Source organism: Pseudopipra pipra, chromosome 1 (genome assembly GCF_036250125.1).
Source record: "Pseudopipra pipra isolate bDixPip1 chromosome 1, bDixPip1.hap1, whole genome shotgun sequence".
Classification (NCBI taxonomy): domain Eukaryota; kingdom Metazoa; phylum Chordata; class Aves; order Passeriformes; family Pipridae; genus Pseudopipra; species Pseudopipra pipra.
In genome coordinates, this window is record NC_087549.1 from 128,215,242 (window position 1) to 128,229,256 (window position 14,015).

The window sequence follows — 14,015 nt, forward strand, 5'->3', positions numbered from 1 at the left end:
GTATGACCCCATACTTTGACACAGACATATCCTCATATGGCATCTTTCTTATTCTGAAACAGAAAGCAGTGGAACCTACCAGTTAAAGCAGGTTCTCATCTTGTATGTACGCAGCTGTTTGGGCTGAAGTACTGTGTTATTCTGAGGCCTCTTGAGGTGGCTGACCAAAATTCAGCGTACATAAAAACCATAATCTTAAAAAAAGATGCCTCAGACCTGAACAAAGCATGATCAAAGCTAATCAATTAATTTCTATGCAGTTTGATACAGAACCACTGTTAATTTCAATGTCTGTGACTTGGATTCCTCTTTCCTGTGTTTGATCTCCCTGAAAGTTAGAAAATTTGCTTACACAAGATGCATTCGGTGGACAATAGAAGGAATAAAACATAACTCATCACCCTTATCTTCCACAGTGATTTTAGGATGGGATAGTGCAACAAATTCCCTAATATATATGCTGAAAACATTCTGGCAAGGACAGCTGGCAAGCAAATGGAGTCACCCATAACACTGTTTCTACAGAGTGCCCATCCAAGAGTAAATTCTACTCTGTCTGTAAATAATAACAAAGGTAAAGATTGAGAGTCTGTAGAAACTAGAAATATTTACAGAAAGAATTAAAATTGAAATTGCATGTTTCTTTCAAGCTAATATCATGCAGTATTAAACAAGCTTTATTGCCTTATCATAGCAATTAATTTTTGCTTCACACTAATGACATTCTTATCATGCCTAAGATGCTAATGCAATTTGACAACAGCAAATACCATAAGATGACTTAGCTTATTCATGTCACTAGTGGGGACAAATTCACAGTTTTACATTAATGACCTTCCAAACATACTAATTGCTTATAAAATGGACTGCTTCTATGATTTTGTCATGAAAAGGAAAGATTCATTTGCACATTGTCTTTTAATATCTGATATTTTAAAGAAAACAATTATCAAGTTTCTAGACAGCAGTTGTAAACGAAAACTTTGGGTACACCCCATAAAATTATATTTTCACATGTTTCTTGTTAAACACATGACCTTACTAAATCTTCCAGCTTATTTCACCATCAGCATGATGTGATACTAATGAGTGATTAAAGTTAAATTTATTGCTGGAAAAAAACACTTGGAGTTCAAAGTAAAATTCTCACATACATCAGAAACAACAAGACTTCATTCTGCTTATTTGCAAACAGCTGTTCCAGCCTGTGATGGATTCTTTGGATCTTCTGTGCATGAGACTGGCTCCAAAAAAGCAAAGTCTCTTCTGATGAGGTGCCTTGGAGAGCACCTCTTTCACAAGACTGCGAAGCTGCAGCTGGAATTAGGGAGCAAGCGACCGTAAATGTGGGAGTTGCTGCTGCGGCTTCTCCAGCTCAGGGCTTGGGGAAGGAGCATTCACATAGAAAGCACGAAACTTAACCACTCAGCCTTGAATGGATTAGAGAAATGTGGCATATGATACTTTGAAGTACTTTAAAACAATAATAAAGGGAAAGCTACAAATTCTGGAAAACAGATTCAGGATTTCATCATATACAACTTTTCTGCTATTACTTCCTTACAAATAGTACCAACATTTTCCTGCCTTTCTTGTTAAAGAAGCTGGAAAAAGAGCTGAAAATGTGTTAAGATACTGAATCATAGTATTTGTGTATAAAACGCTTCATTACAAACATACTTTGAATTCTAATTATATTCTTATTAACCCAATTACTTTGCTACGTGTATATTTGAACATAATTATATACTATGATATGCACCTCTCCACTATTACATTTACTGCTAAGGCTAATTTTAACTAAATTAAGTTCATTCAAATAGACTCAGTATACATATTTTTTGTGAGTCTTGTTTTTTTTTTTTCCAAACTACTATTGTACAAAATAGGCAGATATATCTTAAGCTTTTTATAAGAATAAAATGAGTATAAAATAAAATTTACACTAAATAAGTGTCATAGTTTGCTAATGTGTTCTAAACAAAAATATTTGCAGGATTAGTATGAAGTTTACTGCAAGCTTGTTTTAACTTTCAATTGACCTTCCCTTTTTTAAAAAAAGGTTTTCATATTCATACATATATTCCTGTTGAAGATGGGGTTAAACTTGTCAGAAAGATTTTAATAAAATACTGAAGACCTCCTTTAATTTATGGCATATATATTTTCAAGAAGGAAAATGCTGATATTATCTTGGTTATAAGCTCGCTGCTGAAATGATTTAGATATTCTTTTCCTTTCACACAGTATCAGTATAAAGCTTTTCTTTGCAGGCAATGAATTATAGTTGACACTTCAAACCTATTCTATCAGTATCTTCTAGTTCAGAAAAATGAGAAAACATAAATATTTATTCTATGTATAGAGAAAAGACACAGGACTCTGATACAAATGATCCATTATGGAATGATGAATAATTGTTACATGTGTCACACTTAGAACAGTAAAGGGCAAAAAAATTTGCCACTTTTTAATATGAGGATTTGAGGTTATTGTGCAAATAAAAATGCAGTCATTTTACCATAGTGAGCTGATAAGTGTTTAGGCCCAGTGATTTTTGATGACATTCACTTCATGACTACATGGATGATGAAGCTGCTTGATACAGATCCTTGGTCTGATTTGATAAAGCCTCTTAATGATGAGCCTTAACAGTGGAAAAATATTAATGTAAACAACTTTCCAATTTCTCAGTTCATATGCGCAATACCTCTCTATCTTAAGCTTACCAATTAATAAGACTAAGAATCTGTTTGTTCCATTCTGTGATCTTTTCACTGTCTTTAATCTTGTTTCTATTACTAACTTAGGTTTATATATTATGCAGAGAAGTAGAGGCTATTATAACCTGCTAAATAATAAACTCTGTAGGAAAAAAAAGTGGAATTTTCAAATATTTAAAACAATATTATCAGCCTTATTATCAGTCTTTCCTCTTGAAAAAACGAGATTTATCCTATTAAGTGCAACCTCTAGCCAAAATGCAGTAAAAAGAACGACTCCAAAATATTTTTTTATTTTTTTTTAATGCACAATGTCTGTTTTTGTACTAGAAAGGAAAGCTCTTTGAAGTAATGATCTTTCTTTTTTTTTTATTCAGTGCTTTTAACCAAAGAACCCTGACTGCAACATTAAAATGCATCAATGATATAAATTATGGAGCTAAAAATAAATACCCAAAATTACAAGCTTTTGACTAAGACTGCCATGAAAAAAGTATAATATATAATTGCACAGAATTATTTGATAATTTGTGTTATAGGAGCTTCACAGACTGTAACATAGAGATCCCTTACTTATTAAATTCAATGCATATTGATTTAAATGAAAATAAACTAGCATTAATTCAGTAAATAAAAATTAGGAAGTTCTAAAGTAATAATACTCTAGAAGAGTGGCAGAGCCATTTTCTCAGACTGCTACATTTGTATTAAACAGTGAACTATAAATCAAAATCCATAGATGGTAACAGCTTTAAAAAAAAATCCAACCTGGAACCACACCACATACGCAATACTGCATCTGAAAAGTTTTAATTTTTGACACTATTTCTTGGTTTTATCACTACACATGGGCTTTAGCAGGTTAACTTGTGACATAGAAAGAGTGCTACAATGGGTAAGAACAAATGTTTCCCTAGCCCAGTTTCTTGTTTACCTTCAATGGCCACTGGCAGACACCTAGGAAGACTACAAGATGAAGGTAAGACCAAATGAAATTTATCCATATTAGTTTCCAAAATTAAATGTTATTATTAAGTAGAATTACCTTTGAGATAAAGAAATTTTGCCTGAAATACCTAGTATCGTAGAAATAATTTTTAAAAAGTAGACTTTAGGAACAGTAGTATTTTAAAGAACACTCCAAATTCTTCCAGCTTTTGACCTTTGATAAAATAATTAAAATATATTTCAATTTTTCTCTGAATGTTTAGTATTTCTACATGAGATCCTGAGGGAGGGATGGAGGAATCAAATGTATCTCCCTCCATGGCATGAGAGATCTTGCAGGGTGTCATGCTTCTGGTTAAGAAGGAAGTTTCTTCAACTTCATCTTTCCTACAGGAACAGGGCTTGGATTTACTTTTTTTGTAAGGTTTTAATGAGCTTCCCCTTTTTGAATTACTGAGTGCCTCTGCAGACACTAAAAGCTTTCTCAAGTAACAACATGACTTCAAAATTGGGTTATTTTTACTCTGCTGCTTATCAGGCTACAATATAGAGCAATGGTGATCTAATGATCATCTCTACAGGCTCTGAATGACACTACAACTCTTGTCTGTATCCTCATTTCAAATACCACCCTTGAAACTAGAAAGAGGCTGTTAAAACAAGCAATATTTTGCAGAAACAAACATCTAAAATTTTGCACAGCATGCACACATGCACACAAATTATATTCTGTGGATGAATCCATTTTTAAATGCCGACTTACTAAGATTTTTTTTCGAGAGCTGACTATATAAATCAAGCCTGTCAGAAAATAAGAGTAAAAATAAGCATTCAAAATGAATTAAAAAAAAAAATCTCTGCTCCTTTCCTTGTATTCACTTTCTTCATGGTTTTTGTACGTTGTCTTCCATTTTGAGTATCATACCTCCCAAATTCAGAGATACATTAGAAGAAATATGACTTTATTTTGACTTAATTTTCTATATTTCTCTACCAGGTATTTTTTATAGGCCTGTCTTTATCCTCCTAAACTCTGGACATTTATTTTCATAATACCCACCCCATATGACCAATACTGGACTAACGGAGTTTACCTATAGTGAGTGCCTACACACAAAAAGTCTACTGAAAATTTGAAGGACACTGGAGTCAAGTACAATCAATGGGTTTAAAAACTTACAGGGGACGATTCTATTGTCATTTGGTTGTACAAATTTAAGGCAACTTTCTCCCCTGACTGCTCATTTTGGAATTTTGATTATAATTCTCCCCCCAAATTAGAACCTACTACTTGAATTTATTCCAGTTTCAGAGAGAATTCTCAGGGTATAATCCTAGATTTGAACACAGAATCACGGAATTATGGAATCCTTTAGCTGGAAAAGATCTCTAAAATCATCAAGTCCAACCATTACCCTAACGCTGCCATGTCCAACCATGTCCCTAAGTGCAATATCTACTAGTCTTTTAAATACCTCCAGGGATGGGGACTCAGCCACTTCCTTGAGCAGCCTGTTCCAATGTCTGACAACTTGAATACTTGAATATTTCCTTGAATACATTTTTCCTAATATCCAATCTAAATCTCCCCTGGTGCAACTTGAGGCCATTTCTTCTGATACTGTCACTTGCTACCTCCTTTCAGGTAGTTGTAGAGAGTGATGAGGTCTCCTTTTCTCCAAGTTGAACAATCCCAGGTCACTCAGCCACTTCTCATAAGACTTGTGCTCCAGACCCTTCACCAGCTCTGTTGCCCTTCTCTGGACATGCTCCAGCACCTCAGTGTCTTTTCTGTACTGAGGGGCCCAAAACTGAATGCAGCACTCAAGGTGCAGCCTCATCATTTTGCTCAGTACAGGGGGACAATCCCTGCCCTGGTTCTGCTGGCCACACTAATTCTGCTACAAGCCAGGATGCCATTGGCCTTCTTGGCCACCTGGGCACACTGCCACCTCATTCACTTTCTGTGAATTCCAGTGCTTGTAGTTCTTGATACCAAATCATAGTTTAAATTTTGTGTAACTGATCACCTGTCTGAAAATCTTACAAGGAGTAAGGGATCCTAATTTACAGAAAGAAGCAGGATTTTCATTAGTTACAACATTAGGCAGCAGCTCTTAATTTTAGTCAATCTCCTGAACAACCCAAATATGACAAGCCTACTCTTGTGGGGTAAACTGAGGATACAGCTGTAAAATGAGTAAAAAGTGTTCTTTTTGAATGGATAAATACAGAACTGGCTAATATATTAAAGCCAGAAACAATAATGAGTATTTTGAAGATTATTTTAATTTATTTTTTCTAGAGCACAAAAATGACAGTGCAATCTCACTGTCAGTCCTGGACCATGCTGCATGCTGACACTGAAAAGGGAGGTCGTGGTCCACAGTTATGTATATCCTCCACCACCCATGCCTGGTCTGCGAGACCAGCTCACCAACCCAGCTCACGTATCTGCTGGTCCAACAAGAGCAGCAGGAAGGCTGTGAACACAGACTGCCCTTTCAGCAGCAGTGTGGGCTTGGGCTGGTGTAAATTGGCTGAGGGCTTGGCCTGCTGGCCCCTGAATTGCAGAGTATCTCCAAACCCCATCTTAGCCACCTCCCTAGGTTAAAGCCTCCTCCACGTGCCCCGAGAAGTCCTCTGCAAGCATCTTTCAAATAATTTTAGTATCTTTATTGACAGGAGGTGTGTGTGTGCTAATTTCCTGTGATGATTTCAACCAAATTAAACAAGAATCTTAGCAGAGTAAAACACACTAGGACTGGGTAATGGAGAACCAACTTCCCAAACATACCACTCCTCATCACAGTTTCTCTGAATCTAACTATATTTTCAGGAACGCTTTTAGTTTCTAAATAAAATAAAGCCCATAACTACAGCATAGAATATATAGTTATGAGTATTCCAGGTAATCTAGAGGTTTTGGGAGACTCAGATAGCTAAGTAGCCATTCTTAAAAATAAAAAATTAATTATAGGAAAACTGTTCACTCAAGAAGGATTTTGCAGGTCAGTGAGGGCTATTAAAGATAATGGTGTGTGTTAATCTACTTGATAGTCTTCAGAAAATACATACTTGAAGTTAACATAAATTTAGGTTTAAATTACTGTTAATTAAGGTAGATTAATGTATATATGACTCACAAAAATATACATTAATAGTAAAAAGAGCTATTCTAACAAATAACAAATCACTGATCCTACTGCACTGAAATATTTAGGCAATGTGAACTCTTCAATGTCTAAAGATTCTGTTTAACAGTGAGAGAAATGCAAAGAAACAATACTTCGATGAAGCAGCATTGGAACACTACTTGGATTGCACTGCAGTTTAGAGATAACCCTGAAGCAACTGGGCAGGGAAAATCTATATAACCTACGTTATATTAATGATTACTGACTGACTTCCGCTTATCTTCATTCCCTTAAGGATGACATTGAAATTTTCAACTATGCTCAAGCTTCATTATCTGAAATCTAGCCTATAATAAATTAAAGGGTTTCTGATGATATTTTCAACCTGTCATATTAAAATAAAACGGAAAATTTCTGATATCATGTATCACCTAGAAAAAGGATCACTGCTTTGTTCATATAGTGCAATGTGAAGTCTAATACTTACACCGCGTGCCATGACCAGAGAATGTATTAGCTTAATTTTTCATTCAAATATTACAGATAAGAGAGAAGACAACAAATCCCTCAGAAGAGAAAGAAAAAAGAAAGAACATTAGGAGTGTGCACATAAAATATCAAAGAAAGGAGCTACATTTACTTTCCTCCAGGAAAGAACTTCCATTGTACATCACAGGTGCCACACAGCAAATGGCAACAGCAGCTTCCACAACATGGCACCGTGCCACCTCACGGATACCTCAAAGCAATACAGTCAAAGCTGACCAGACAGTGCACACAGGTACACTGAAGTTCACTGACATCAATACATCTATCAAAATATACAGCAGGTGGGAAACAGCCTTCAACTTGAACAATTTCCTAGTATTTTCCCCAAAGCTTGCTTAATTCTAATTTTCCAATCAATTTTCCACTCCCTTCCTCTAACAAAAAAAGTAAATTACAACTTAAGCATGTCATTGAAGCTGAAATTAATGCTGTTCTTTCCTCTTAGAATATAACAAGTTGTTTAATGCTCCACAACACTTTAAAGGGGCCAAATTTAACAACATGCTCATTTCAAACTGAATTTACAAAAATTAATTTTTCTTTTTTTTTTTTGTGGGCAAGGTGTTAAACAATGTGTCTTATTAAATATACAGTAGAGGCAATTTAATGGCTTTTTCTGATCCTATCAATTTTAAAAGTTGTTTCTAGTATCATTCAAGGAAGGATCTTTTTTTTTTCTCTTTGGAGGAATGCAATTCCAACTTATCTATCTTCAGAATATGAATACAAATTTGTACACAAGTGATCCTAAATGCCACTGCTTTCCTGTTTTCAATGCTGCTGTTTTTCCAGAGAATATATCCACAGATCAGTGACCCTGTCATGTGATCTGGAAATGCCAAAGAATAATACCTCAGGGAAAATATTTTTACTTGAGTTAAAATACTAATCTTTACAACAAAAAGAAAGCAGAAATCCTAAAATCTCTGAGGATGCCATCCAGAAAATGCATAGACCTGGCAAATAAAGAAAAAGAAATAGTAGAGAACTAATAATTCTTCATGGAAAATAATTCCCATTTAAAGCCACAGCAAAATTAATGAATCTCACAGATTAATAAAATGCTCATTTGCAGCATTCATCGTGGCACATTTTTTGCATGTTTTGCCATTTTTCTCTTACTGTTTATTAATTACGGTTACTTGGAAGGGATGATCTGCAGGGTACATATCGGTGCATACCAAGACTGATGAACGTTCCCAGATGCCCAAGTTGTTCGGAGGGCCTATCATGCACAGGATCTGTGCTGAAACCCTGAATGTTTTCCTGCAGTGAACCTGCAGGCACTCCTGACAACAGAAATGCAGCTGACTGGAGTAAATTCCAGGAGTGCCACTCCTTTCCCTTCCACCACTGCAGGAGAAAGACATTCTTAAGCTGATGAGTATGCACATGTGAAGGGGGACTGACTGCTCCCCTGGGGGGGGATCTTTCAATCCTTCCCTCCTTTCTCTACCCCAAAGGAGAGTGTGGTATCAAATCCCTTAACTTTGATGGTGTGCTTTTCTCTGTAGTCCATATGTAGACAGTGGTGTCGATTTCTGAATTCAATTATTTGGATATTAGGGAAAAAGAAACCCACAACAGTTTTTTTCTAATTTTTTAGCACACTTTTTAAATTACTTTTAGAAATATGGCTGAATGTCAGGCAATAAAGGAGAAAACTGCAGGGATTTTAATTGTCTCAGCTTTGGTTATTACACAATAGATATTTTTGTCATCTATATATAAAGTATCTTTGTGAAATCCTTTAAAATATGATTTCAAACCAATGAATGCCATTTTCTATTTGCCTTTAATTTCCTCTCAATAGTAAGTTCATCAGAGTGTAACAATTAATTAACTTAATTAAGCTAACTTAATTATGTTCTTTCATAGGTCAATATGTAGAGCTACTCAGATTAATAACAGAGCTTGTAAAGTTAATCTTCTTGTATAATGCAAATGATGCCCAGTCATGTATTAAATACCTTCCTGGGTAACAGATGATATAGGACTGAATGTACTTTAAAGAAGGGCAGAGACTGTGAAAAGGTTAAATAAAGAAAAATGTCTTGGATTTGTGGAAATTTTGAACAGACCTAATTCATTTTTTAAATTAATAATATTCTTCTAAGAGGAGCCCTCATTTCATAAGGCCATTTACAGCTTAAATATACATAAATAAATTTTGACTTCAAAAGCAGAACTGCATGGCAGCATTTTCCAGCCATCTTGCGACCTTTAGGTTTAGTTATTAAGAAGATTACATAAAACAGTTATGTGAAGAGATTAAATGGAAAATATGAATTCCTAACTACAGTGCATTTACATGCTTAACTGTATTTCCCAGTTTATTTTACAGAGGAACCACTTCAGTAGTCAAAGGTATTATGTTCCTTCCCTCTGTTCATTATTAATTCACTTTTAACACAGTCAGACTCTAAGGCTCTTTAGGCATGTGGCTAAGCACCTTTGTTCTGAAATATTAATGGGAACTACAGTAATAATAATAATAATTACTTGTAGAAGCATGAAAAGTAAAATCAAACAAATCTCTTGAGTGCCAAATGATGTGAATAGGTGACTCAACTCTTCTGTTTTGATAAATGAGTCTGATGGCTGGAAGACACACTCTGACAAGAAGAGATGGATTATGGGCCAAATCACCACATTTCAGTCAAGGAACCAAATATCAGTCTTTTCTACAATGATTCTGACTTAGGCCCAGAAAATATCTGAAATGCATAGCAATTCCAGTTCTGTAATCTGTTGCAACTCTTTCCGTTTTCTCTCACAGAAAACAAAGAGGAGTGGTATAATAAACATTCTGTAATAAACACCTTACAGGATGTTTACTGTAAAAGACTGTAAAGGAAAAGGCCTTGGAATCGTGAAAACCACCATTTCTCAAAAGTTTTAAAACCAGAAAAAAGTACTAAAAAATGCACTGGGGGGATCCAGCCTACATCTATGAGGGAATGGATGACACAGAAGATCCAGTGTTTTCTTCTCTTTGTTAAAGCACATCATTTAGTGTTTGTGGTGTATTTTTTTTTTGGTGTTTTGTCTGTTTGCAGATATAAGTGTAGCAGAAGGCTCAGAGTACAAATTAACCTCATTCCAAAATCACAGTCCCACAACTACTGATATAAAAGGGAATTATTTATCTATGATACAAAATAACTAACAAGTTATCACTTATGATTTTCATCAGAAAACAGACTGCTAGGTCCAAACAGCATGGACATTTCCAATTCCTTTTCTGAGTGGAAAATCCCTTCAGAAGTTAAACAAAAAAATTTAGTGCTCAAAAACTAAATATGCAGTTCAACTCACGGTATGTGGGTAACTGTTTTTTTTTTTTAAATTAACACTATGACAAGAAGAACATATTTATAGCAACTACAGTCTGTCTTTAGAACCACAATGCTTTGCACAGCTTTTATAGTTTTAATACAGCACTCAAAAAAGCACCACAGATACATAACCTATTCATGTTCATATGCTACCAACACATCATTCATGTTTTACCCTAAAGTGCTCCATGCCTTCTACATGGTTTTCTTGTAGGGGAAATAGGGTTGGTTGTTTAATTAATTTTTTTATGCAAAAGAAAGGACGGCACAGCTTTTCCTCTGTACTGTTCTGGCAATGCAGACATTCAAAAAAGATCAGCTCTGTTAGCCTCTAGGCTTACACTATTAAAACATGATTAACTGATTTGCCACAGGATTGGCAAAGGAAATTAAAACACATAACTCATGTTCTTCTATTTTACTTCTAATTAAAGATGAAAATATGCCTCTTATGAGACTCAGGTTTAAGAGAACTGTCAAAACTAGTATTTTCTTACTTGGATAACCAACCATTGATACCATCAATCCCTGTGGAGTAAAGTGTTGCTATGAGAAGTGGTATCAAGATACAGCCCACAGATCTTGCTCTTTAGCCACTACATGAGAAAGGGAAAGCAAAACTACTTTAACAACAAACCTTCACTTTCTTCAATGCCACTATATAGCCATCAAAAAAAACTATATAAATATATTTACTAAATATGCTGCAACTGCCAGATGCACAGAGAAGGAGACCACAGAAAACAGAGTAAGGGTTATGAAAGCTGATTCAGCAGCCTTTCAATTTTGTCAAATGATTACAGTGTTATTCAAACAGGTGTATTCTTACATTTAAAACGTTTTAAATAATCACAGTGTCCAGAGAATTTTCTTTCATCTGTTCATGGTAAAGAATGTGTGATATCAGAGAAAAAAATTAATGTATTGACTCAGGGCATACTAACAATGGTACAGTTCTGAATTTTGAAAGGCTTGTGGGAACAAAATTCCTGTCTTAAGCATTACTATTGGAGGGAAACCACCAATATATATAAACTGCTAGGAAGGTTTAATGAAACTACAATGAAATTAGGATGACACACACCTATCCACTTTCAAATGCATTGAATTCTTCTTTCAATTCCACTTTTCAATCCTAATCCTTAAAAAATCCAATAAATATACACAATATTAACTCAACCAGAGGAAACTTCCTTAATTTAGGATGGACACTAATTAAAATTATTCAGGCATTTAAATCTGTACAACTTAAATTTTACTGAGGTCTGCACATCTTTTGAAAACACAGAATAAAGTATATTTATAACTTTAAGGGTAGTTTGGTTACTTTATAACCCAAAGTGTTTCTGCATCTGAAGTACACTGATGAACACACACACTTTCCTGAATCCCTCACAGGTACAAGAATTTCACAGGTGTCTAAATCTAAACATTCAATATGTTAATAATTTCTGCAGTGGCTTTTGTCCTATGCCACATAGCTGGACACTGTTCCGATCCTACACACAGTTAAATCTGATTTTAGAGCATGAAAAGAGGTTGGAAAGAAGTGCAGCAATAAGAGGACTGGATGCCATCCTTCCCTCCTGTTGAAGAGATCTCAATATTAAACCATTATTTCTATTAGGAGGAATGACTGGAAAGTAGAACAAAGCCTCATTTGAGTGATCAAATTATATCCCACAAATGTCATACCACTCATGACACAAGTAAATGAGTGTTAGATTCAGACTGGCCTACCTAAGAGGAAAACAAATTGTAATTAGGAAAAAAATCTGTACTTAACTCTAACGTGGCAACTCATGGGATTTTTCTTACTTTCCCCTACCAGAAGTTGTGTGTCCTCACATTTGTGAGCCCAAGAGTCTTTTCGAATACTGCTTTCTACATCCTTCTCAGTTTTTCTCCACCTTCCCAAAATCCTTAGCTGTTAGCCACTTTGCCTTCTTTAATCTTTTCTCCTATTTCTCTTTTCCATGGCTGCATTTGAACTCTTCCTTAGCAACTTCATTCTCACCAGTACTGATGGGTTGAATTCAGATGAGACATAAATCATACAAATAACGCAGCAGTCAGCAGCTGTAGTCAATTTCAAATATTAACTCACTAAGCAGATACTGAAAGACTTACCAGGAGATTTTGAATAAAATGAAAAATAAAAAAGGCACTAGTTGAAGTCAAACCCTGCAAACGCTTTTTTTAACCTGTTTTTTAGGGTGTAATTCACAAATGTTTGTTTATCATGCTGACTTACCCAAGTGTAACTTAGATGGGTTGTTTCATGGTGGGTTCTGAATTTGGAAATTCAGCATACTGGTGCTCCCCTCTCAAGGTTCCCTGCAAAACCACAAAACTCTTTCTGACTCACCTCTCTCTCTTTTATATAAATTCCATTAATATGCCTGGAGAAAGTCTCACTCCCTTATAAAACATGTAACCTCACATTCAGTAAAACAGCTTCAATATAAACTATTGCTGAGCTATTCAGTAAAATTTGAAAGGTATATTCCCACCTTTTGCTTTTCTGAAGTTTCCTTTCCCCCACAGTTTAGCTGGTTTTATTCCACAAAAGCAAAAGCTGTATATCCATCTTCCTCTTGGTCACATTTTACTAACTAATCATGTTTCATTCCTCTTTCTGCAGCACTTCTCAGCTTTTTATTTTTAAACATCATCTGTGCTCCCAATTTTAATTTCTCCAATGAAGTCAGACAAGTTGGCAAAACTTAGAATTAAGAGGCAGAACCCACATCCCTCCATAGACTAGAGGTCCCATTTGCTACTCAAGAATGTATACAAAAGTATTACTGAAAGATTATACTACTCTAACCTCAGGATTGCTTAGATGTGCTAACCTAACTTTCTGTCTTGGAATATGTAGTGATATTCCAAAATAAGTAAAGTATGTATTTGGTCTTCATCCAGAAGACACTCTTAAGAATTCCCCTGGCTCAGTACTGTGGACTTCCCTATTCTTCAGATTAAGTGACAAGACTATCAGAAGAATGAAGATATTTGATAATTATTAAAAGGCTACATAAATTGCATCATGTTTTCTCTGGCTAGTATTTCATGCTCTCCTTTACTGCGAACATTACAGTCAAAAGAAATCTCAGAAAAAAACATGAAAGACTAATCTTTATATTACCTGGTTCTTGGGAGTATTTTTAATAATAATAATAGTAATACCTAAATTGTTAGAGGAAGCTGAGATTAATCGTGCTAAGGCTACTCCAAAGGAAGGACTTACTTCTCACAGGAAGGGTTAATTTAAGGATAATAATGGTACTCTTAGAAAATTATTGCCACCATGAAATGAA

General features: G+C 35.1%; 1 protein-coding gene across 3 annotated transcripts in view; it reads right to left on the reverse strand.

The window, feature by feature from the left end:
* PHF14 (PHD finger protein 14) overlaps window positions 1–14,015 on the reverse strand; it is a 156,169-nt gene that overhangs the window by 17,145 nt on the left and 125,009 nt on the right. Inside the window, exon 19 of one of the 3 annotated variants that reach the window (XM_064676451.1) lies at window positions 12,950–13,032. The exons of the other annotated variants lie outside the window; for them this stretch is intronic. Coding sequence (XP_064532521.1) covers window positions 12,961–13,032 — 72 coding nt within the window. The 3' untranslated portion in view covers window positions 12,950–12,960. The remainder of the gene's footprint in view (window positions 1–12,949; window positions 13,033–14,015) is intronic. 3 annotated transcript variants of the gene reach the window in all.